Here is a 26656-nt window from a genome sequence, read left to right on the forward strand (position 1 = left end):
GAGAAATGTTGTTATTTGCAGTGTGTGCAACGTTACAATTTTCGCCCCATAGACATCATCATGCTGAAGTTGCAGCTGTCAGAACAGGTGCAGGAAGGTACAATCGGAAACATGTGAACCCAGCACTTTACGTTTTGTATGTTCCAGACAAATGGTTGGAAATAATTTCAAAAAACTATATGTTAATGAAAAATAAGTAGATTCTGTTTTCCTCCAATTTTCTGAGGCCCCCTTTGTGCTCCCTGGTGGCCCCCCACTTTGAAAACCACTGGCTTAAGTCGCATTAGAATGTTAGAGAAATTGGCCTAATAGATAAAAATCATATGCTCTGTATTTGGTAAAGTTTTTTTTTCCCAAAAAACTTGAAAAAATGACTTAGGCCATTGTTTTAACAGGGTGACAATATGATACCAGTGTTGTTGTTTTCCGAGAGACCGATCTGCTTCTTGGGCTCACTTTCCTCCAAGAACTCTCACAGACAGTCCGGTGAATCGAACTAGACGCTGCAGTTTTTCCTGCGAGGTTTAAAGAGACGCCTCACCACAGGAGAGTACTTACCCGCTGCACTTACATGCACTTACAGGCTGAGTGAGTGAGCGTATACCTTTACAGTAAGTAAAAGTCATTAAAAAGTGGCGTGAGACATGCCTCACGTTTAAAACTAACATCTAACCCACTTAGCTCACACAATGGAGAAGCTCCCTCTGCTGTTGGTGGAAGCATCGTCGGCCTCTCGGAGCAGATGCTTCCGCTCCGTGTGTAATGGCTCGGTGATGTACCTGACTCCCTAAGTGGTTTCAGCTCAGGAGAGAACTCACTCCGTCTCTCATCCTCTCCTCCCCTCTAATGTGGTAATTTGTAATCTCTTGTTACGCCTTCAAACATAAATTCATAATGCAAGGTGTGCCACGGCAAATGCAGGGGGCTTAAATTATTTACCTTTCCCGCTTTTCAGTTTATGGCCCATTATGCTGCGAAAAAGGGGCCGCTGCAGAGAAGACTCTCACAACAGAGAGGGCCCCATTATAAGATAAGAATATACGCATATTAAAGAGGCTCCTGATTGAAAAGGATTTCCACCGCTCTGCCGGCTTCATTGAAAAAGTACTTAGTAGAAATGCAGGCAGATGGGTAATGATGTTTTTGCTCTTCAGAAAGCTTTTTAACCCATCGAGAAGCTTGTCCTGCCCAATAAACTCTTATGTGGAGAACATTCCCCACAGTGTTTGTTATTGTACTCCATTATACCGCCGATTATCCAGAGTCATGTACGAGTAAGCAGAGCCAGTCGGGTATGTTTCTTCTCTGCGCAGCTGATTGAGTATTTTCATAAACATTTAGGAGGCAAAGCAGCAGCCAAATAGCTCTTTGTCTGCTGAGTTTTGTTTTTGTGCACATGGGGCACAAAGAGGTTTGCTGGGTCGTGCTCTATGAGTGATGCAGTGATGTGCTCCAGAGCTGCAGAGTGCAAACATCAGTTTTATACACAACGTGAAGAAATTTAATCCAGATTTAAGTTCACAGATAATTTTGCTTGCTTTGCCACTTCTGGAAATTAGCGTGATTACACTTTTAATGGTCATATTGTGAGAAGCAGAAGCCTTTTGTTCAGCTGAGACAGTGTCCAAAAGTCCAAGTCAGCAGTTTTAAAAACAGATTCTGACCTCAAACCTAACCCTAACCCTAACCTGACCTCCAACAACAAGATCTCCAAAGCTCTACTCACTTTTATTTCTTGTTCCCTCATAATCAAATTTTCCTCTTCCTTCGTCTCTGTAAACTTTGTTAAAGAAAAACTCAAACAGACAAATACCTTATCCATATATAAAGATGTAAAGATGGGTCCTAGGTCCCCTTTACCAGAGACAGAATTGAGGTGGTGGAAAAAAATTAAATCTTATCAAAGATTTTGTCTTATTTCCAGTAGAAAATGTCTTTTTAGACTTAATATGAGCCACATTCACCTGACCAGTCCAGAAAAGATGAAAACACATAGAACGAGAGAAAAGTTGCTTGTATGAAATCATTTTTCTTGTTTCAAGAAAATTTCTCTCGTTTCATTGGCAGATTTTTTTTTACTTGTTACAAGCGACTCAGACCTCATTTTTGACTATAAATAACTTGAAACAAGACATTTTTCTAAAATGATTGTTTAAATGTGGCTCATATGGATTATGATAAGACAATTTTTACTTTAAATAAGACAAAAACACTTTATAAGATTTATTTTTTTTGCAGTGTATGGTATCACACTTGAATGGGATCTGCAGGCCTGTGCACCAAGTCAAGATCTGACCCTCCTCTAACACTAACATAACCACAGCCCCAATCCTAACCCTTACCCTTATTCAAAATAACAAGACAGGACGTGTTGATATTTTCCCAGCTACCGGCCCAAATCAAACTTTAAGCTAGGTCAGGAGGGTCAGGTTCTGACTTGGTGCACAGCCCTGCTGATCCCGTTTGAGTCTAACATCATATTTACCACCTCCATTCTGTCTCTGGTGGTAGATGTGACCTGGGACCCATCAGCTCCAAAAAATGTGTCAGTAGTCTATCCTGATATGATTCTGATTGGTCAAGACCTCAAGCACCATCCAGATTACACCAAACTAACACATCTCAAATCAATCCACGGAAAAAAGTTACGGCACATCTAAGGGTACAGTTTATGATTTCACCTCTGCCTGTTGACAATGTGGCAAAAAATCTGTCACCTCATCACCAAATATACACCTCTCATCCCTCATACTTTTTATGTTATTTTTAGTTTTTTGTGTTTTGTTTTTGTTTTCAAGAAACAGCTACTTCAATTAGGGGTTGATGGGGAAACAGTTATTATGAACTCTATAATGACATTCCAGGACTACATATGAAAATTAGTCATAGGGCTATCTCTGACGTACAGTATGTACATGGATGCTTCCATGATGTTGAAATGTTAAAGTGCACTGTGCCTTTAAATAAATAAATGAATGACGAGGGAGAGCAAGAAAAGGTCAAACAGATTAACCCTTAGATGGATTTGCGATCTACCTATGTGGGTCAAGTTAAATGGTTGTTTTGGGGCAGGGGTCACCAACCTTTTTAAGACCGTGGACTACCTCACGGAAAATAAGTGGCACAAAGGGCTACTTGTCTGATTAAAACTATCCGAGCAAAAATGCACAGATCACTTTTTGATAACATAAATCATAGTAGAAGTAGTAATTCTATGTGAAGAGACTGCACACAGGTCAATAGAAATTATTTCACAATGATTCACACTATAATGATGGTAGGACGGACCTTCATTGTGACCAGTGCTTTTTTGGGGTATGCCTCGCAGGCACCACGTTGGTGACCCCTGTTTTAGGGTATCTTAAACCTGTACAGATCATGTTTGTTTCTTTTTTTCTGGGACGGTGGTGACAGGGCTCAAGAGAGGCCACTGTCACAGGAAACCATGGTGTGAAGGTCACAGAATTTGAGGGGTAAATCATTTTAAATCAACAGAATCTAAAATCTTTTTGTTTTTATTTATAGCATATGTGTATGACATTTTTTCTTAATTTGTTAGACAGTTAATACGCCCACAACATCTTGTGGGCCCTTTATTTAACAGAACCATTAATTAGCAATACACCTGTGGTTGACTCAATGGGGTCACAAACCACTGACAAGTGGGTCGTGAAATGCCATCAAAAATAAAAAAAAATTTAAAATATGTATTTCATCCATAAGAAAAAAATATGCACAAAAATACGTTTTTTTTTTTAAAAATATATCCCCAAGATGACTGGGCAAATCTTACAACACTATTAATGACATCAGATTAATGTAGGAAACAGCATAATTTACAAAGAGGGGGAAGCATTTTTCACTTGTTTGGCTAAAAAGGGTATATTTTTTAATATTTTTGTCTGTTTTTGGATTGGCAAAATGTTGCTAATCTCCAGCTTCACTATTTCCTTTCCCAAAGTCTGCCTAACCATTTTTGAACATCATTATTATTATTATTATTATTATTATTATTGTTGTCATTATTATTATTAAAGCAATATTTTTTATTTATTCATTATTTATTAATTGATATATCTACAATGTTATATATATATATATATATATATATATATATATATATATATATATATATATATATATATATATATATATATATATATATATATATATATTTATATATATATATTTATTTTATTTTATTTTTTTCATTAAAACTTGAATTAGCTACTCAAAGTCAAACCAACACTCCAGAGATTCCAGAAATAAAAATAATAATAATAATAATAACTGACTGCAACACCTATTGTTGCCAGTGGGATTAAACAGGTTAAAGACCCTAAAATTATCCAGAGGTGGAGAAATGTCAGTAAAAAGAACACATCTCCGTATACCCTCTATCATGTTATTAGCCTTCAGGTTTCTCCTGCGACCCCTCAGGAGGATCTCACCCCACAGATTGGGAACCAATTCTCCACCAGATGTGCAGACATCACATCTAAGAACACAGAACCAACCTTCAGGCTCTTCTGCTTTCTACTGCTCACTCGCTGTGCCTGATAACAAAAACTTGAATCGCAAAAATGACCCAAAAGCACCCGACGCACAATAAATCTTTGGCTTTCGGGGACCCTCGGGGTCCAGGGCTGCAGGCTAATTTTTTTTTAACCTGTTAATAATGTAGCTTCTCTATCCCCCGTGATGAAGCATGTGTAGCATCAGGATGCTTCTGGATTAAAAAGAAATCATTTCATGTGAGCGCAGTAGGGGCAGTATTCAGTCAGAGGAGAAGTTTCTGGATGCTTCTTGAAGGTGATGGAGTTTGAACCCCAGATTTAAAGAAGTGGGTTATCTGAAGCTATTCAAAGTGAAAATACTAAATCATGCCCACAGGCTGAAACATCTCTGCTGCATATTTTAGACACGCAGCACGCAACTGTTGCTGGAAAGAATTAATATAAATGATGATTGTAATGAGCAATGCAGCAAAACACAGAGAGAATAACACATATTTAATTCTCCTTTAGTAATTTACACATCCCTGGAAACAAAGCCTGTTCAATTAATAATTTCCACACGGACATTTCTGCATTCATCTCTTTGTGCCCATCATGAAGAAAGGCTCTCGTAACACGTGTCGAAACAACGGCGAGTCCATTTATAGTACTCACCTGACAGTGACTGTCAGGGCCCTGCTTTCTTCCCTCTAATCCGACACAGCGCCTGGCCCCCACTTTACTTGACAGAACTTACATGAAAGCACAAACAAATCTCCTCCTCAGTCCAGAGATAAAGAAGTCATTAAAAATGGAGGACAGCTGAATAGCTGAAAGAGCCCGGTGGATGAGGGAGACAGTGAGGGAAATATCCTTTGTGTCTTTTCTCCCTTCATTGGAGGAGCGTTAATCACAGTCCAAGTTAAATTGAATATGAGTGAGATAAGCAGAGCAGCAGGGGTGTGTGGAGGGTTGACGGAGACGAGGGGGGGAGACAATCAAGAGGAGGCAGGGCCTAGGAAGAGCCTTTAAGTCCTAATGTTTTGTTTCCTGCCTCATATCTCTGGAGAGGAGACAAGGAATTGGACAAATAAAACTTGAAGGGATTAGAGTAATCCGTGAGACTGGGGCCCTGTTGTGAAGATCAGTGCTGTTAGTTGTATCTTGGGGATTATCAGCACTTTGGCTGCTCGCTCCAGAGGTGTGCTGCATGTAGAGTGCGTGATGGAGAGTGTTTATGCATCTGGCGTGGAGCAGCATCCATCAGCAGCTTTCAGTGCGCTCGGTCAGACGCTGGAAATAAAGAGTGATCAGGTTAAAAAAAACAACAGCTGCGGGACCGACCAACCAATCATATTTAATTCTCACACTGCTGCAGAAACACATCACGTATTAGAAACGCAGCAGCTGTTAAAGCCAGCGGAAACTCCCACCCTGAGCAGCGTTCTTAGTCTGAGCGATTCAGTCTTGTGTTTACAATGAGCGACTCAAACCTAACAAGCATGAATCAGCCTAAATTACAAGAATTATCAGAGAGTTTGTTCACATTTCTTTGAATAACATGTGGTTGTTAAAGGATTTGTGAGGATTGCCTGTTTGGCATTGATTGCAGTGACACCTGTGGCCAAAATCGGTAGTGTTGTTCCAGGAAAAGACTCAGTTTCCCATGAGCACCATCACCCAAAGAAGTGACTCTTGCAATAGCATGCATTTGTTTTGCTCATACAACTTCATGCAGGATGCTAACACAACATTAGCCCGTTTGTAGCTAAAAGCAGCCAAAACGGTCTTGTTTAGGTATTTGCAAAGCTTAGAGTAGATCTGTTTTCAACTAAGGGAATTAAAAATAATAAATAAAAAACATGATAAAATGGCGCAAGCTAATGCTACTTTGTATTCATAGATTCTTTTTGCATTAATCAATCAATCAATCAGTCTTTATTTGTATAGTGCCAAATCATAACAAACGTTATCTCAAGACACTTTGCAAAAACATTCACGGGTCTAGACCCGTAAATGTTAATACAATTTTATTAGCAGAAACCCAACATCAAGACAAGATAAGGAGTCTTATCTTATCTTCATCCAACATGAGAGCAGGACTTTGTAGCATTTAGCAAGTTACAATGGCAAGGACAAACTTCCCTTTAATGGGCAGAAACCTCGGACAGAACCAGACTCATGTTAAACAGACATCTGAGGAGACTGTGTTGGGGTTGTGGTCTGATTGCTTTGGCCCCTTTTTTCCAGTGATACATAAACTTTACTTTTATTATCTAGTAAATAATTATCACAGATGTTATGGAAGTATTAGCAATGTAAAGGAAGAAAAACACAAACATTAATTTTATTGGAATCTAGTGAAACAGGACGCTGTAACTGATAAAAAATAAATAAATAAAAAAATAAAAACAGCTTCTTAGCTCTCTGCCAGCGCTGAAATTTCTTGGACTGCGCAAAAAACTCAAGGAGTTACAGCTGTTTAGACTGTTTGTGATATTTCCTTTGTTTTGCTTTGCAAAACGTCAAACATTGGGCTATGTCACATGCTTGTGATTACCATAACAAAACATATATCACAAGGAAGAACAAATTCTTAGGTTTCCAATACCTTTTGAGTTTTTAGTCTAGCCAAGGTAAATACAAAGCAAGTGCATTTGCAGTTCTTAAAGGGTGAGGGACGGAACCAATCACAAAAACCACGGTTCGGTTTTAGGTTCGGTTCTGTGTACATTGTTGTTGTTTTTGACACCCCAGATTACCATATTTCCTAATAATTTACTGTTTGCAGATTATTTTCAATCAATTCTGTCATGTATAGTCATGATTAACCTGAAAGAATGAGGCTGTTTCCCATTTCAAATATTGTTAAAGCTGAGTCAAACATTGCTAGTTTCAACATGCCAACTCCTCAGTGAGGAAAGTCACTATTGGCTGTCCCAGAGGTTAATAAGTAATGAGCAACCATTCAAAAATAAATAAATAAATAAATACAGGAGTATTAAGTATAGTGCATTCACCACCTACAGCTGGATGTGTGTAACGTCTCTTTAAGACCACTGCATGAAAAAACTCATTAAGTTTAAAGTCTTTGTCAACTTGTTTCATGCAAAGCAAGCAGAAAACATCAATGCCTCTGTGACCTTTGGTTCAGACGGTACACAAAGGTCCTGAGACTGAAGTTCCTGCGCTCTTCTGTCTCTTGAAGGTTAGAAAGTACGAAGGAAGCAGACCTAGAATAGACCTGTAAATTAAAAAGGCCAGTGATAAATCTATGTGTTAACAAGGGAGAATGAAACAATGTCTGTTAAAACAGCGTCTTATGCAACCAATACAAAAAACCAAGCAGCTCATCCAGTCCTGTGTCTTTAAATTTATGTCTGTCTTTTATTTGTAAAGAACACAGAAAATAATATTTAAACCAGGGAAGAGTTAAAAGACTTCGTGGTGAAATCATCCAAACTGTTAGTTACAGCCGTCTAAGACTTGCCTCCTTCACAAGTTAAGATATGATCAGGAATATATGAAGTACTTGCTTAAAGAGGGGGTATTGCTTTTGCTTTAGTCTTTATTCTGTCCCTCTGGTGCCCCTGTAGTAGCTTCACATCATTTACATTCTTAAAAAAATCACTTTTCTCCTCCCTCTGGTGTTTTAAAAAACCCTTATTTCAGCCTCAGTCTGACATGCTTTGTTTGAGCTGCTGTCTCTTTAAGAATCCTGCTCCATAAACCCCCTTTCCTCTGATTGGCCAGCTCTCTGGAGGAAGACCTTAGTGTTTGAGGCCAGTTAGGAGATCCTTATGCAATGATCTCATCGTTACAGGAAGATTTTGTGAAGATCTTGTGCTATTTTAGGAGCATTTTGATCGTTTTGTTTCTTTAAATCCCTCTCTTTAAGTTTCCGAGGAGCTGTTTGTCTCAGAGATGTAGACGAACACCGCAGCCAGTGTTTCTTTTTTCAACAAGCAGAACTAAAGTGATGTGACTTTCATTCCTCTTCTCTTGTCTCTTTCGTTCTCAGGGCTACCACAGGCCAAATCACTACATCGCCACTCAAGGTAAGAATAAAAAGTTTCTGAAAATTGCGAGTCACTCTGTGTCTGAGCGTGTGGGCAGGGAGAGCTCTGTCCTGTCTGTTTGTGCGGAGAGATGGATGTGTGCAGGTGTTCGCAGATCCCTCTCTGAACATCCCCGTCGTTGTTTACATACGCTCCTGCAAACTACTCTTTGATGCTCAGTCAAGTGTGTGCTCGGGGAATCTGCTACTGCTCAGTGCACACACACACTCACACAGATACACACAGACACAGACACACTTACGGACCTCTGAGCGCGCCGTGCAGCACGTCTCCTCTCCCTCCATCAGTGATGTGGGAGCGATTAATCAGGCAGTCTGGGAGAAAGCTGAATAAATAAATGGATTAGCTGACATGTACAGGCACATTTTGTCGCTGTGTTAATCTGGCCGGCAGATTTTCAGGGCGAGGAGCACTTACCGTGACCCCAGAGGTTAAGTCTGATTGATGGTTAATTGTTATGAATTTTGCGTCGAGAGCCTGTCTTCCACAACAGGGCTGTGCTGCACAGGGGAGGGATGGTGGTGGTGGTGGTGGTGGTGGTTGCATACCACTTTAGAGGAAAAAAAAAAATCAGTGAAGGAAGCGAAAAAAAGAAGAGGCGTTTTTTTCGAAGAGGCCTTAATGGATTCACAATCTGCTTTGGCGGAGCTGGGAGTTGCATAATTACCTGTTTATTAGTGCATTGCTTCTCTTCCTCAGTGTCTCAATTAAAAACAACCCTCTGTTTGCTCTTACTTTAGAAAGAGATGGCATACCAATCAGGCGGCGGGACGCTCAGTCTGTGTCTGTCTGAGCGTACAGCACCTGGCGTGGTCAGGGGCGTAGCTACAATTAGGCAAACACAGGCAGTTGCCTGGGGCCCCAAGATTCCCAAGGGCCCCCAAAGCATCTCTTAAAAACTGAAGTTCTCTTCAATTGAAAGCATTTCTTTTTTCTAAATCTTACTTCACATGCTTCAAAATACATCAAAAGGCTTAATCTTTAATGATTGTTTTAGGTACTCCCCCTCCCTTCTTATTCAATGGGCTATTCCATGTTAAAACACATCTGAAAATATGATTCAGGAAGAAAATGGTAAAAACACTTTTTTCCCATTTTTTTCTTATTTTCAACCAAGTTGGAAATAAAAACAATGTTGCTCTGAGATCTGAGATAAACATATAAGACTTTTAGGATTTTAAGGACTTTATCTAGCCCAGGAAACAGGATCATTTTCTCAAAATCAAACTTTTTAAGTTGGTGATAAACATTATTGTACAAAATCTCTTTTTTGGATACATAACTCACTGGACAGGGGGTCAAATAAAAATACATTAACTTTAAAATAATAGTACCAAAAAGTATGCTAACTGTAAATATCACCTCTTTCAGTAGATTTTTTTCCAGTTTTATGTTGTGCTTGATATTTACATATTTTTTCTTTACTAAATTGTTTTTTTCAATATTTACCTATTGTAATGTTTTTCACTACATACGTTCTTGTTTGTTACTGTTACTCTGTAAATTCCCCGCTGTGGCACAAATAAGCTGTCAATGGACCATAAAAGATTTGAAATCCAGGACAAAGTGGACTAAATTATGTATTCGCTTTTTTTCAAAATCAAACTAAAGTACAGAACTTGAGGAAATGCATTTAGTTGTGTTAAGTTACCATGTACAAGGTTAGCACTGTCTCATGCCTTGATTCTGGGAAAGAGACAGTGGACCCAGGGAAGGCCAGTCTAGCCCCATTGACTGGGTTTGCCTTGGGCCCCCAAACGACTAGATACGCCCCTGGGCGTGGTCTGACCACCAAACCCAGCCGTTGCTTTAACCTCTGAAAGGATTATTATGACTTCTGCAGTCATTACATTTCATCTGAAAATATGCACATGCAGATCAGCCGTCAAAGAAATATCGCAAACCCCTCTCGAAGAACCCAACGTGCTTCCATTCAAGCTAATTAGCCCCTGTTTTCTCATCGAGCTTGCATAATAAGTCTTTACCTTTTTCGTGTGTGTGTGTGTGTGTGGAAACATCTGTATTCTCCAGGAGAGCAAGCCCCCCTTTATAATTCATCATCAGCTCCGGCAGACTGACAGGAAGGAAGCCTCAGTCTGCTGACACTGAGGCAAAGAGCAGCCCGAGATGATAGCAGAGCCAGACACAGACCTGTCTCTCTCAGTCTAACAAAGTGCATACTGTAGCACCTGAAAAGAGCACCTGGGCATTGGTGCAGTAGCTCAAAAAAATGAGGAAGTCGTCTCGTCTCCCCTTTCGGTAAAGTTTTTCAGTGAGTGACACTTCCCTGCCGGAGTCCGCGGGGACTCAGCTCAAAAAAATGATGAGACCTTACGCGCGATAGTGCTGGATAAGCTAAAAAATCTCTGTCATAAATTGGTGGAGGGTGTGCTTAATATGGCAGACATGTGGGATAACGTTGTCCCTGCTCTCTTATGCTATAAAGTACAATGACACTCATTAGTTTGGGCTTTATTGATGAGTCCCTTTGCTCTGTCAAGGTGACAACGGCAGGTAGAACAGCTGTCACTCCATAAAAGCCTCATCACCCAAGCTCCCCTCCTCATTATGTAGGTCATTCTCTGAGCCACACTTTTGTTTTTTTGGCGCTGCCGAGAACAACAAGCGACTTTCAGCGACAGACGCCAACTACAGCTCACCTACTTAGCAGATTGAGCGCGTGCATGTGCGTGTGCGTGCTTGTGCTCTCCCTTCCTCGCTTCAGTCCATTTTTATGACAGTTTTAGAAAGTCAGAGCAGACATGAGCTCCTTCCTGGTGGAGACTGTGAATTGCTCTGATGATAAGTCCCAGCATCCTCCTGGTGCTGCAGAAAATATTCATGATGCAGGAAAAGGTTCAATTTCATCAAGCGTCCCCCCTCTGGTCCTCTTTCCCTCCCCGGCTCCACAAAATGTCACCAGCAGTGCTCGGGTTTTATTATTTACAGGTTAACATCTCAAAGCCCGGCGGGAGGTGAGGGGTGGAGGAAGGGTGGAGGAAGGGAGCGGATCAATGATAAGTGAGTGTACATTATGGTGGATCTGCTTCATGTAATATTAATGGACTAAAGAGGGGGAACCGGAGCCCGGTGTTTGTCTGGGAGAGAGCACGAGCGCGCGTTGATCAGGAGTTTTGCGGCGTACCTTGCTGGGGGATTTCTGCAGCTGTCACACTCTTTGCTTCTGAGGAGGAACAGGCCTGCTCCCAAAACACGGCGTCTGCTGCAGCAGCGTTCACTCTCTGACAGCTGCAAGAGAAGCCGCTACCGGTGTTCTTCCTCTGTGAAGTGCCTCCTCCTCCTCCTCCAAACTTCTCCAACTAGACTCCACGCACACTCAATCCTCAAGTGGGCTCTCAAAACAATTTATCATCTAACCTGAAGATAAAACATTTAACACTGAGAGCACTCACTCGATACACCTCTTACTCTTTGTTTCAGACTTCTGTGAGAGTCTCTTTTGTTTTTTAAAATCTTAACATCCAGAAAATGTTTGTGATCATCAGTTTTCACCATTGAAGTTAAATCCAATGTGTCAATCTGTGGTTTAAAGCTCCTATAAGGATTTTTGGAGGTAGAAAAAAGCAAATGAGACCATAAACTTCTGAACTGTTTTATCTTTGTAGCTATTTTTAAGTCCGAAAAACATCAGTCTCTTGGTATCTGTCAGATTATGTGATTTTAACAAAAACACTTTCATGCAACAGATTCTCCATGAGTTAAACATTTTACAGTCAAAGGACAGGAGAAAGAAATAGTTTTACATGTAAAAGACAAAATCAAATGATGTAAAAAGTACTGTTTTGCTGAGGGGGTTACATTTGCAAGTTGGTAACAAAAGCTTTAAGAAAAAAAAAACAGTTTCTTAGTAGGTTTGATGTCTCCAAACTGATTTATTAATGATACTAGAAACCACATCAACCAAAGAATGGACTCTTGTTTCTTAAAAAGTAACTCTTTAAAACCCATTGTAGTGCCAGCGCTCTCATTTTACAAGCACTCTTTAAAAATTACCGTAACTCCTTTACCAATTGGGCAAGAAAATTCACACAGATCCTCAACCCTTTTAAGACCTCCCCTTTTACCCCTTCAACTTTCACTTTTTATATGCAATGGATCGTGTCGTAAAACGGCGCTACCTCCGCTGCAGAGCCACAGCTGGCTACGAGACGCTCGCCGCTTTGTGTATAAGTCCGCGCGCGGCGTGCCAGATATAAACAAATGCAGGTAGTCTGCCAGGACGAAGACACGATGAGAACTAGAGCCTTATTTTGTGTGAAAGTAACGCGCTGAAAATTCTCTAAATAAAGCGTGAATGCAGACCGATGTCAGATTTTTTTCGGGAGTCCGTTTATTTGTGTTTTTGGTCAAGTAAAATATGGCCCCGTCTGAGTGCAGAGGAAACCGGCAGAGGAGCAGGGAGGGGGTGTTTGGTGCGAGCGCTCTGGGCTTCTGCTGCACAAACTGCTGTAGGGGTAATTTCTGCCCTAAACCTTGTGATAGGACCCAACTTGTTCCATCCCGGAGTATCACTTTAAGCCATCTGAGTCTCCTGAGTCTCCTTCAAGTGTTAAGACTCCTGAAATTTCTTCAACAATTTGCAATGCCTCATCAGAGATTGGATTAATCCAAACAACCAAAAATAATCAGCCAGTTATTGCTGACTGACTTAGTTGTTCCAACTACAACTGTCATCAGATTTCTAGTGCACCAAAAGGATGAGTGCACAGTGTTTTCCCCACGTTTACAGGCTTGGGGAGGCGGTGACATCATCAACGCTGGGAAATGTTTCTTGTGGTGTTTTCCCAGCTCTCTGTCCGCTATACAGAAATGCTCATGTTTGTTTGTCTGTGACAGCGTTGGGGCAAAAGAGCACGAGAAGAAATCATCTCATCATGTAAATTAGATAACTAACATAAGGCTATTTAGTCTGTTAAATTAAAAAAAAAAAGGTATAGACCTGATTTATAAAAGAGGTAACTTTATATTCCTTCTGCTGTGATCTGGATCTGTATGGAAAATAAAAATTAACTTGTCTAAGACTGGATAAAAATGCTGTACAAATTAAGTAAATATAAGAAATAATACGACAGGAGTCTTACGATACTGTATGGGAATCCAAGTACAACAACGTTCCAATCCCGAGCAGTAATTGATGCAAGCTGTTTCCATTACCGTAACTCTTCAAGTATTAGGGCAAGCAAAAAATCAAACAGTTAACAAGAGAAGATGAGCTTTAAACACTAACTAAAACACTAACACTAACACTGATTGATGCTAAAAGCCCGATCGAAACATCATTGTGTGCTCGGCTGTTTGTGGTGTAGAGGCTGTGACAGAGAGCAGAGCAGAGACACACAGCAGGTGGTTAAAGAACTGACTTTAACTGTTCGCAGATACAATTTGGTGAGGTTTTGGAGTGTAATCGCGATGAAACATTAAGAAAATAACTTTTCATTGATAAGGTTTTCAGTACTGTTTCTGGTCAGAAAAGTAACTGTCAGTCTTTACTTTTGGCTTTATTTTTTTTTACGCTGTTGGATGTTAAAAATAAGTGAAGTGATCTTAAAGCACGTGGCGTTGAAAAGTATCAAAGCGTTGACATTTTGACTACTTCATAAGCAACAGCTCCACCGCTTACTCAGAAAGTCTCCTCCTGTTGTTTAATCCTGACGTCATCAAACAGTTTTGACTCACGGTTTATTACAGGAGTATAGAGTAACACTGCCAGGGAACCAAATGTTGATTTTTCAGCGAGCATCACTTTGTATGACTCCCATCAGCTATTAAACATCTGAAGCTGTCAGCTGCAAATTACAGCTCAGACACAACTTCTGATTTCTGAAAAGGGCTCTGACTCCTTTTCAATGAAGACTGGTAGAAAGTGAAAAAACTCAGCCTTGGAAATATTCAATTCCTCTCTATCAGTCACAAAAAGTTCTGCACAACTCGTGAAACTCTCCGCCTCTTCCAATTTAAAGCTGTGAAATAGTCCAAGACGAGATCTTTTTGTTCTTATACACCTATTCATCAAGAGCCGCTCGCACTTCCTTTATTACTGTCATCGAGTTCAGCTTGGCCCAGCAGCTCCTCCTCACCTATCCTCCGTCTCTGCCTGCATATGGAGACATAAATTGGCTTGCTGAAGCTTGGCAGGAGCCTCCCATTGGATGATTTACCATATAATGCCAAGTGTTATTGTGTTACTGAAGTCCTACACACCAGCTGTCCTGCTTCTCCGTCTCCTTCTCCTAAACTTCTCAGCAGTGTGTATCCTCCCTCGGGGACGAGCGTGGGAGGTAGCAGAGTGGGCGGTTCAATCAGGTTGGGTTGTTATTGGAAAGACTGGAAGTGACTGGAATTGGAGATTGAGGTCCTGCAGTTAAAACCCAGACACACACCTCATGCACTGCAGCGGAAATGTGGAAACGCAGACGAAGGAAACCGAGCTCCGTCCTGAATTTTCAGACATCCAACTGGGATGGAAAGGAGTCAGCAGAAGTTTAAATCTGAATTTTTCACAAATGAAAGCAGAGTACTCTGCAGCGTGGTTGTTTTCCAAAGAGAGGAACACGAGCAGGCTGGCAGCAGAAACATGAGTTTGGAGATGATGGTTCATTTTGAATCATTTATCTTTTTGTTGCGAGGAAGTCTCCTTAAAATTTATCGCAGGGCTGTTGAGAAATGCGACGACGCGCGCTTTAAACGACTTCACATGAGGACGCGGGCGCTGGAGAACACAGACTGTCAGGAAGCGTTTGGGAACCGCAGACAGCAAATGAAACATGGCTTGATCAATCAAGTGATTAAAATGGTGATGACACTTTGCTGATGCCCTGAGGGAAATTAAGTTGTTGCTGAAGATGGAAGCAAACAAACACAACAATAACAGAAGAGGATGCTGGAGCCGCGCCAACTGGTGTCTAATAGCTTCTCCTATAAGTTATCAAAGCATTGTCTACTGTTAATATGCTATAAAAGCTTTATTTTATTATTTCTGAAGAGGCTTCATTTGATTTAACTCCAGTGTGATAGAGATATAGATGAGGATGACAACTAAGAGTGGTTCCCAGCTGCTTTCAGACTGGGAATATCGTCGTTTTGTGCCATGCATACTAACAAGGTCTGAGTCTTTACTTCAAACCTGCACAGGAGTGAAGTTTGCAAAACGAGACATTGATAATAAGAAGAAAATACCTTTTCATCAGATTTAGCTGAACAACACTCAAAAACTGAGATGCACCACATTGGGGACAATGTGAACGCAGAGAATTTTAATCTGATTGGTTAAAACCACTGGCTTTATATGGCATATATGGACGGCACACCTCCACCCCCTTCCACTGTCAAAAAGTGAAGCCAAAGCTCAGCTGTGAAAGGCCCTGAAAATCAAAACGGTATCATAATCTGGAGCCATGAAATTCGCAGAAACGACACTTTGATTTTATGCCAGACTGTGCTTTGCTCATTACGTTGGTTTGTTTTTGATGCAGATTACTTTTGTTTTGAAGGTCCACCAGATGCGAAATGTGGTTTTAAATCCGAACTTCCTGTTCTGTTCAATCTGCTTTGTTTAAACTGATGCAGCATTGCTCCAGCATCCTTCAAAAATAAAAGTCTTGCATATCTGATCTGGAGGGCTCCAACCTACCAGATCTGGGATTACAGCATCAAAGGAGACTGCTAATTCGACTAAAAACACACAGCAGAGCAGTCGATCATGTTGACACATCCCCTCTTTCTTTAGCAACAAACTTCTCAAGAAGATGAACCTTAACTTAGCATGGGTGGAAGTATGCAGTGGAAAAGATATATTTGGCAGCTATTTCAGTTTTCTAGTTTGTCCTATGTTTTGTCTGTTATAACAGAGGAGGCAGGCTTTGAGGTTCACACAGCAATTAGTCACCTGAAAGAAATTTTGGCTTCACTCTAAAGAAGCTGGTGTGTTGCTCTTGTTTTTATACAGTAAATAATTTGAATAATCAATTAATTAAATGCAGTTCAAAATGCTTTACAGTGATTGAAAAAAAAAAAAATTATAGAGTAGAGACTAATAAATAACATTTATTCAGCAAAAAAGTTTCAAGTTAGAAATAAGTTTAAGCATTAAAATCGTAATTAAATTATTAAAAGCTGAAATAAATAAAAAGGTGTGCATAAAACTTTAACAAAAATGAAAACAGTTACATTACTAGGATGCTCATATTAATTTTCCAGAGTGAGCCAAAATGTTAGCATCTCTATGTATCCCTGGCTAGATTTTAAAACAGACTTGTTGTGATAAAGTATATATATATATATATATATATATATATATATGTATATATATATATATATATATATATATATATATATATATATATATATATATATATATATATATATATATATATATATATATATATATATATATATGTATGTGTGTATATATATATATATATATATATATATATATATATATATATATATATATATATATATATATGTGTGTATATATATATATATTTATATATATATATATATATAAAGATGAGTAAAAGCTATAATTAGAATTCAAATAACACTCTGCAATAAAGAAAAACTAAACAAAGGAAGAGCTTGACAGTGTTTTAGCAAGTAGGTAATAGACAAAACGTTCACGCAAGACAAGCAAGAGGCAGAATGAAGTCAATGTTGAAAACATGACGCATGCATGGCAAACAGGAAGTATTTATTAGATGATATTAAGTCAACATAAAAAAGGCGTTCAGGACGTTGATCTGTTTTAGGTTTAGCCTTGTTAGTAAATCTTGCACGTCATGTCTCTCTCGTCTCAAACATCTCCTGTCTCATTCAAAGGAAGGCAGAAGAACAGAAAACTGGATACATGATACATGATCAGGCCTGTCACATTTAAGAGCCTGAATGTCTCTTAATTCACATAAATAATGAAGATCACCTCTCACAGTTCAGCGTCGTGTAGTCCCAGCTCGTGTCTCTCGTGTGTGTCTGCATAATTCGTCTGGTCCCCAGGTAATTTAGGCCAACGCAGGAGGATGCACAACTGCAGAGATTTGCATTCACTAATTAATTTGTCAGAAGTAATTTTTTTTTTTCCACTTGGTGCTTGATTAAAACTAATATTAATTATTTTAATTAAGCAGAATAATAATTAAATTCCTATCAATTCACAATTATTGCTCAGTGAAGTTTTAAATATTGGAGGCATTCGGTGGCTCGCTGCTCATTTATTCTGATGTTCAGCAGACACGTGCGGGTCTGGTTCGGTGGAGAGGTTGGTGTTGAGCAGATGAGGTTTGGTGGTAATTACTTTGAGCTTTGACACACACACACACACACATCCAGAAACACACACACACACACATTAACTGTGTGATTTATCTGGACCTCTTGTTTCCATTTGTATTTAGGCCTTCTGCTGTGGAGTAAGCACTTTGCAGCGACTCCGTTGCAGAAAGCACTATAAATAAATCAGATTTGCTGCGTTTTATAAAGCTCAGAACAAGGAGTGAAGACGAGGAAGGAAGTGCTCCATAAACTGCATTGTTGCTGTAGGACTGTAATACCTTCAAATCCCCTGTGTTTTTATTGTGAGTGGATTCTTTGTCTCGCCGTGCACACAGCTACAGAATCTTTATGATCACAACACTTCCTGCTACAGCATAAACATAAACAGTGCAGTAAATAATGCATGCTTCCCTTTTTTTTATTTGAAGCACTGCGTTGAAATAAACTAGACTGTAATGATGAAAGGAGACGGCAAAAATGGCTTTGAAAAGTGTTAAGAGGCCGCAAAGTTTCTCCACTGTTCTGTGTCCCTGCAGACGCCTTAAAAAGTCTGAAAAAGTCAAATTTTCTCTTACTGAAAGTTTAAGATTAAAGATGCAGCTTTGATTAATACGTGATGAGACTCTAGTTTGCTTTAAAGAGGAGGTATTTTGCTTTTAAAGACTTTATCCTGTCCCTTTTGTTCTCCCGTAGTAGCTTTACTTGACTCACAGCATAAACGTTGTTTTAGAAAAACCTTATTTCAGCCTTAGTTTTAGCTTCTGTTTCTTTAAGATCACCTGCTCCACAAAACCCCCTTCCCTCTGATTGGCCAGCCTTCTGAGGTTTGTTTGGGGGTAGAGCTAAGAGCAGATTTTGGTTTTTGTGGCCCATGGCTTCTCTCACGTGGAAGAGTATTTTGATCAGTCTAAAGGGATGTCTACAACATATGACCATGTAGATGTTTGAAAATTTGCACTTGTTTAGTCTGAACGTCCAGGAATGTAACTTTATATCCATATTTGAAGGTAGGGTCTGCATGAATTTTTGTCACTTGTCAGTAAACACAAAAATATAAACTGGGCTCCTCCTGGCTCAGGGCCAGCGGCAGCACACACCCACTGCCTCCCACTGTGACGAAGTGAATACATTCACTAGCTCATCAACCACCTGCAACATCCTGTTTCTATGTGGAAGAGATTCGAGAGCCGTGCACCTGGCTTAGCATGTTAGCACAAGCTAATCACAGGTATTTGACACATAACAGGTTAGCATAAAGCTAACTCGTGCCGCTCTTTGCCCCATGCTGCTCTCTAAGCTTCACCTTCGTTTTGTAAAAAGCTTTATCTGTTTCACTTATGTTGTGTTTTCTTTGCTCTGTGCTACAGCCACTATTGTAGCCACTCAAAATAGCTTCTTCCACCCGCTAATCAACACAAAGCGGCAACCTCTGGTCTAAGAATATGAGACAATGCGAAAGTGCTACAATCTGCTGTTTCTTCAGTGTCAAAAAAGGGCAGTTTTCAAAGCAGAAATTAACCTTTTACAGCCTGGTTCAAAAAACTTCTCCTGTCTGAATTGCTAATTTCACTGTTAGCACAAACTGTAGGGGGGTTGAATTTTTTTCTGACGCAGCTGTTCAGAGGATATTAAGCTCACCCAATCAGAGGCGCAAGCTCAGGTCACGTGACCTATAGCTGTATTCAAAGCCCTTGCCACTTCCAATATGGCGGCTATGGCCGATGTGCTTCATTTCCTGTTTCAGGAACAGATGGGTGAAGTCGGGGAGACTGCGTCCAGTAATCATACAGTCTATGATCAACATGCTAAGTCACTTGTGCACTGTGATTAGCTGATGTGTCCATGCTTACTCTCCACCCAGAAAGTCCCAAAACAACCTAGAAATCAACATCCAGGCAGAGGAGGGGGTTTGAGGCAGACACAGACACTGACACACATGTAGAGAGGCCCAGAAGTGATGATTATTCCTGTAAAAGTTTACATTTATTTTTTGAGAAAATCCTGCAGACCCTACCTTTAAAATACGGGAAAGCTAAATACCCCTTTTTAAAATTTATCAACTGCAGTACGTTCACAAAATGTGAAGCAGGAGAGGAAGGTAGGAGATAGGGAAATGCAAGTTAAAGGAAATTTGGCTTTTTGATGAAAATAAGGAAATGACCGGTCTAAACAATGTTCAACAGTCATGTTAATGTTTCTTTGTTTGGTTCATAGTAAGACTTAAACCTGTTTTAAAAACTGTGCAGAAACCTTGTCATGTAACTCTGCTGAGAGGACTGCAGCTCTACTGACAGAAGTTTACCTCCAACAACACTTTGAGAACACACAGCTCGCTGCATTAAGAAATTATAATCTCACATGGAGAAACTTGACTCCCCTGCTCAGAGTCCTGACTTAACCCAGACCGACACCTTCGGGATGAACTGGAACACCAGCTGCGAGTCAGGTCTTATCGGCCGACATCAGTGGCCGACATCAGTGGCCGACCTCATTAATGATTTCACGGCTGAATGGGGGCAAATTCCTGCAGGCAGGTTTGAAAATCTTCTGGAAAGTCCTCCCGGTGGAGTGTGGGCTACTGTAGCAGCATATTAATGACTTTTACATCGGATATTAAAAACAGACGAGAGGGAGCAGGGCTTGTTTAGGTGGTCCCATATCTTCAGACAATATATGTTTGGACTAAACATTCAAGTCATTCAGTCATGGTGATGAAATTTGTGTTGAGAGTAAGCTGCAACATCCACTGTTCAAACAAGGAGACAATACAGGGCAGAGAAAGGCTGCAGTGCCTCCACTGTCCACTTGGGGTAGGCTATGGAACTCAGCGTCACATTTTCAACACTTGAAAATTCACTGGCATGCCAGGACTCCCATTTTACAAGCGCTCTTCAAATTACCGTAACTCCTCAACTATTTGGGCAGTGAGAAAATTCAAACGGTTTCTTGAAGGGTCTATGAGGAGTTTGAAAGTTATCTTAAAAAAGTCTTCCTCTTGATATATTACTGATCGTCATCCATACTTTAAAATAAGATTATCGGCACTAATATGGGTTATTTCAGAATATTACTTCATAACCTCTCCATAGCTTCCAAATCAGGTTTGTCATATCCTGTAAAAAGTTGTCTGAACAAAGATTTTTTTTTCCAAAACACCTGGTTAAGGGTCACATCTTTAGGACAGTGTGTGTGAGACTCCAGGCCAGAAGGTGGCGAGGCAGTTCAAAGAGGAAAAGATAAACTTTACGGTGATCTCCAGGGTGTTACGTCCCACAATATTCAACAAAATGTTTACATTACCGTAACTAACCAACTGTTTGGGCAAGCAAAAATAATTCAAATGGTTCCTGAAAGAGGAGGAGTTGAGCTTTCGGGTCTTTCTGGTCTCTGTCTCTGCACATATGTGGACATAAATGGTCTCATTATCAAGTGATCAGTTAAATCAAGCATGTCACCAGTTTTCTTTATTATTATTTATCTGTTTTTGGATTGGGATTCTTGTATTCCCACAGAGGGGGACAGCAGTCCCCGCCACCATTCTTAAGGCCCATTTTTCTCAATGATACAGATACGGATACGGATTTAGCCTTCTGTCCGTGATCTATGTTCATTTTGTCCGTATTTCTGCATGTTTCTTTGAAGCTTACGGACACAGACCAAATGGAGCAGTACCACCGGAAACCGTGGGAGCAGTGTTGCTGTTACTACCCAATACGTAGGTTTAGTGAGACACGAAGAAGAAATAACAATGGCGGAACTTTCGCGATGCATTTAACTGCCTCACCCCCTGCTACAATGCTGCCTCTGTTTTTGTCTTCTATGCAAGTGGTACATTATCAATACCTCCTCCACAGTCGCCATGTTTGTTTTTGAGTTTTGTTGTCATAAACTTTTGACTCTGGGCTATCCCCCCCGATGGATGTTTTAGTTAACTGCAATGCCAATGTAAAGAACGGGAGTATGTGGGCAGTGATGGTAACATCATTTAAAACGGACATATACATTTTCGTACGTAAAGGGAGTAGAAATGGGCCTTTACAGGGGTCCTAAGTCCAAAGTCTGTAATCCTTGAGGGTCACATAACCATGTGTATTGAATCTGAACATGCATCAAAAAACAACAGGTGTGCTAAAATAGCGTTTGGCGAGTAAACGTCTGGTGTTGGTCATCAGCTTGCTGAGTTTCAGTTTTGGGTTTTTTAGCAGCGTGTCACTCACAATATTGATGGTGGATTTGATCTTTTAGCCTAATTTCATCTTCTCAGAAACTAACAAAGTGTCTTCACCAAGACTGGGTCTTTTCTGCGTATTTTCATGATCTTATTCCTAAAAATTCTGACCTTACGCTGAACCAAAGTTGAACTCTGCGTCAAGTCCTGAGAGTGGTTTCTAGGGGTCGGAGAAAAATCAAAAACACAATATATCTGGAATTTTTTTCTTTTTTTCAAATTTAGATTTTTCATCTCAGTCTTTGTTTACAAACTGGATAGGAAAAAAGTTACCACTTTTCTCCAGCAGAGGGCTAAATGTTTCTCTCAGACTCACATGATGTGCATTTTATGGGAAAATATGGCTCCTGATATAGTCTGTAGACATTTTCATCATTTAACTTTTTCACATGGTCTGGTGTTAAAAAAAGCAAACTAAAAATCACAAAATTGTAAATATCGAAGAATCGTAAATGTGTTGTTGAAATGCAGAAGAAGAAAAGATGTCCTGCTCTCTGATTTGTACACATGACTTAAAGTTGCGTCCTCTCTTTCATTCCCAGGCCCCATGCAGGAGACGGTCTTTGACTTCTGGAGGATGGTCTGGCAGGAAAACACGGCAGCTATCGTCATGGTGACCAACCTGGTGGAAGTGGGCAGGGTGGGTATTAATTACATGTTCAATCAAACCACAGATTTCAAATAAGATTACCTTGCCCCCAGTCGGCCGACAGCCTGATTGTATCTCAAGGCAAACGGAGCCACTTCTCTCTTCTTCTTCTTCTTCTTCTGTGACTTTGAACGTCAGCGCCCAGATGTTCCTGTGTGTGTGTACTCGCTCAGTGATGTGTGTGACTCGTGCCTGCAGCTCTTTTTCCATCTATCTGATCAGAGAGAAGTGAGAAGAGACTGATTGATGGCCTTCATTACCAGAGAGGCATCCAGGCAACTGACTACTGTTTCATGTGAGCGGCTCTATAACAGGAGATTATACCGCGCTGTAGCCGCCAGCTCCTGGCGGGCTCCTCAGAGCAGAAACACCTCTTAATGTTGTCCTCATTGGACAAAAAGGGGGCTGTTATTGAGTGGTGGGGACGGTTCATAATGTTCAGTCTAACAGCCGAGCCTTGACTTTCCTTTTGTTCGCTACAGCACGAGGGGAAAAAAAAACCAGGGCCCTACTTCACTCCTAATTTGTTCCACTTAACTCGTGCTGTAGTTCCTCCTGGTTAGGTTATAATCAAGAGAAAATGAAGGTCTTTACGTAGGGTGTAATGCTTTGACTGCCGGGGGATTTTCCTCCCAAGAATTTTAAGCACAACCTCGCTGAAAGCCCTCAAACACAGGCACACCTTGATTTTGCTGATGTGCATATTTTGGTGCGGCTTAAATGTAGCAGAGCTGATAATGATTCATGGCCTCATCTCTGGGTACCTCATTAGGCCGTTCCTCCGCCCCGCCTCGCACCTTTTCCACACCTGCTTAGCTGCGGGGCCGTCCTCGGCGGAGCCGGGCCCCCAAACCGTCTGTTATATGATCCTTGTCCAATGGCGGGCGGCAGGCACAGTTGGTCACAGTGACGGTGGCTCCACAGAGGGCCCCATAAAACCACTCCGCCATATCACAGCGGGCCATCTGCTCGGCACAGTTGCTGATGAACTCTGGGAAATCCTGGCACACGCACACAGCCTCCGTCCCGCCGGTGTAGCACGCCGGGGCGGTGCTCGGCGTGCTTTGATGTATGAGAGATTTGCTTTGGAAGGTGAGGTGGTGCTACGTGTGCCTTTCTCTTTACCTCCACCGACACTAAAAAAGAACATCTGTGCGTCTGTGTGTACGCCGGCATAATTTAGCCCAAAGGCTAATTCCCTCAAACCAGGCGCCTGATTCAGAGAGATCTAATAAGGTAATGGCTTTTGCCTAATTCAATCTGGCTGGAAGCGGACGGTGGATTTGTGATTGTCATCGGGGATTAGTCATCAGGGGTGTCGGAGGGAGAGGGACCTGAAAGTCCCCCTCTGTCTTTGCCACTCCACAAACCAAAATCTCATTTCATTCCTAATCAGTGCACAGAGTCCAGAAATGGAAATTGAATCTGGTTGCGGCTGATGTCGCATTTATCCCTCATCAAAAATGATCATTCTCTGATATACCTCCATGATCTCAATCTCTATTACAGCCGTACTCCCTCAGTATCAACAGTTTAATTGAACAGGGGGAAGGAGGAGGAGGAGGAGAAAGAGGAGGAGGGGTAATTTTACACTCTTATGATACCTAATACAAGTAATATTTCCAGTGGGGTGTTTTAGATTTCTGTGGGGAAATCTCTTTCAAACAGCTGAGGGTTTATTATTCCAGATCGTTATTGGATTGTCATTTTATCTCCTTATCAAATTGGAGTTCTGTCTTTTCTTAATGTTTTGTCTTTTTCCCTTTGTGTCAGTGTTTTTTTTAAATCTTAAAGCAGACGGATCTCACACCCCGGCGTCTGTGCCTTTTCTCCTCCTGCTCCACACCTCTGCAGAGTCCACCTTTAGACTCATTTTCGCTTTATCGACACCAGAATGAAAAAGCAATAATGTGAGAATGAGCTCTCTGTCGATACATAAGATTCCCATTTGCAGCAGATCCTTGACCGCGGGGTCGAAAGTAATACGAAGGGATTCTCATTTTAACTCGAAAGAAAGGGTTCACATGCTGAAATATCAGCCGCTGATTATTTTTATTGGGAAAAAAAGACAGCCTAGGGTGCATTCAGATCATTTATGAGTGTGTGTCGCGAAACAAAGCATTGTGTGTGTGTGTGATGTTATGAAACGCTTGTCTTTGTCACTCTCAGGTGAAGTGCTGTAAGTACTGGCCCGATGACACTGAGATCTACAGAGACATCAAGGTGACGCTGATAGAGACTGAGCTGCTCTCCGAGTACGTCATCCGGACCTTCGCCGTGGAGAAGGTAAACTTTTTAACCTCTGTTGACCTCTGAAAAATTCGCCCGCACTCACTCATCTGAGCAGATACTAGACCTCAACCTCCGGTCTCTGAACAGTCTGCGTGGAGGAGCTCTGGGTTATGTGCTTTGCTCATAAGCAGCTGGAGAGCACTTACAGCGCGCTTCAGAAGAGAGTCATGTCGCAAAGTTTCTCCTGTTTTATGAAAAAATAAAACTCTGAGGGTAAATGTTTCCCGCAAAAACAACTCACCAAGGTCTCAGCAGCATAACTCGCTGAAGACTTCTCGAGGTTTTCTCTCGATATCAAAAATTCTTTAAAGCTCCCGAGAGGACTTTTGACCTGGCTTAGAATCAGACAGATCTTAACTGTGAGGCTTACCCGTGACCTGAGAAAGTGTTTGACCTCAGTGAGAGGGTCGGAGTCAGACAGTAGAAATTAAAACGCTTTCTTTAGTCTTCACAGCAAACTTTCCCCATGGGTGAAAAATACAGGATTAACAAACTGTTTGAGCAGTCATCTGTAATCAACCTGACAAACCAACAGCCAATCAGAGCAACCCAAGCTCACACCCAAGTATGTCACTAGTACAGCAAACTCATCATTATTACCAGCGGACTCTGTTAATGTGTTGATTTGGTCTCACTTGCTTCAATAATGCCCCCCAGTTTGTTGAAAACAGCCCTAATAGACTGTAAAGTTTACAAATGTAGTCTCTGTGACATCACCTGTTTGTTACAAATGCAGAGTTTTGAAGCCCATCATTAGAGGCAACCAAATTGGAAATGCCGAAACTCTATATTTTTATATGTTTACACCTGTTGCCCACGTGAAATCACAGCTTTACGTCACTAAAAACAATGTTTTCTGAAAACTTTTGCCAAAGTGAAGATTTTGGAAAACTCCTGTTTCATGGTTTCGTGTGGATGCCGGTAAACAGAGTTTTTGGTTCTCAAACATCACAGCTGAATGACGTAGGCTTATTATGATTGGCTGGCACAGGTTTTGCGTCTGGAAAACACTGACAGATATGGGTTTGACATGCCTTGAGCCGCACTAATCGGCAGATTTGCCCGGCTAAATTTTGACACAGCCTTAGTAAGGATGAGGTAAAGAGGTGGGCCTATAGCCTCTTTGCAAACAGCTACCACCTGTCAGTCTACGCCCTTATATGGGCAAAAGACATAAGCTTAATAACTTCAAAAACAATGAGTTTCAAAAACTTTCTTCTGCAAAATTATCCAGCCATTGTTTTAACCGGTAAACATTTTTATTTTGCTTGGAAATCTGCTTTTTTTGTCTCTTTGTTGTGGTTTTTACTGTTTCTGCACCCATCCTCTAGTGGATGCCTGAAGAACTGCAATTTTAGGCCGTTTTTTAATGAGCCTTTTTCCTCACGATTGGAGATTGCCGCTTGGTTTTGCAGTGTGCTTTCATCTGTAAACTTAGGGGCTTTTACACAACAACAGTTTTAGGGTGAAATGCAGAAGTATTGTTTAGTTTCGGCCTAACATTTGGATGGAAACAGCGTTTTAGCTGACCTAAAATGCAAACTGTTGAAAACGGCTTCAAGAGTGGAATTTTTCTGAAGAGATCCACCAAAAGCCGCTTCTGGACAAGACAGTTGCAGCGCCA

At 40.8% G+C, this 26656-nt stretch overlaps 1 protein-coding gene across 6 annotated transcripts in view; it reads left to right on the forward strand.

Moving 5' to 3' along the window:
- Nucleotides 1-26656, forward strand: part of LOC141803899 (receptor-type tyrosine-protein phosphatase mu) — a 251406-nt gene that overhangs the window by 203942 nt on the left and 20808 nt on the right. For all 6 annotated transcript variants that reach the window (XM_074687966.1, XM_074687965.1, XM_074687967.1 and 3 more), the window contains 3 exons: nucleotides 8518-8554; nucleotides 22634-22731; nucleotides 24910-25026. In XM_074687966.1, coding sequence (XP_074544067.1) covers nucleotides 8518-8554; nucleotides 22634-22731; nucleotides 24910-25026 — 252 coding nt within the window. The remainder of the gene's footprint in view (nucleotides 1-8517; nucleotides 8555-22633; nucleotides 22732-24909; nucleotides 25027-26656) is intronic.

The sequence above is a fragment of the Halichoeres trimaculatus genome, unplaced genomic scaffold (genome assembly GCF_033239565.1).
Source record: "Halichoeres trimaculatus isolate MK-OKI-2021-1 unplaced genomic scaffold, fHalTri1.1 fHalTri1_scaffold_15, whole genome shotgun sequence".
Taxonomy (NCBI): domain Eukaryota; kingdom Metazoa; phylum Chordata; class Actinopteri; order Labriformes; family Labridae; genus Halichoeres; species Halichoeres trimaculatus.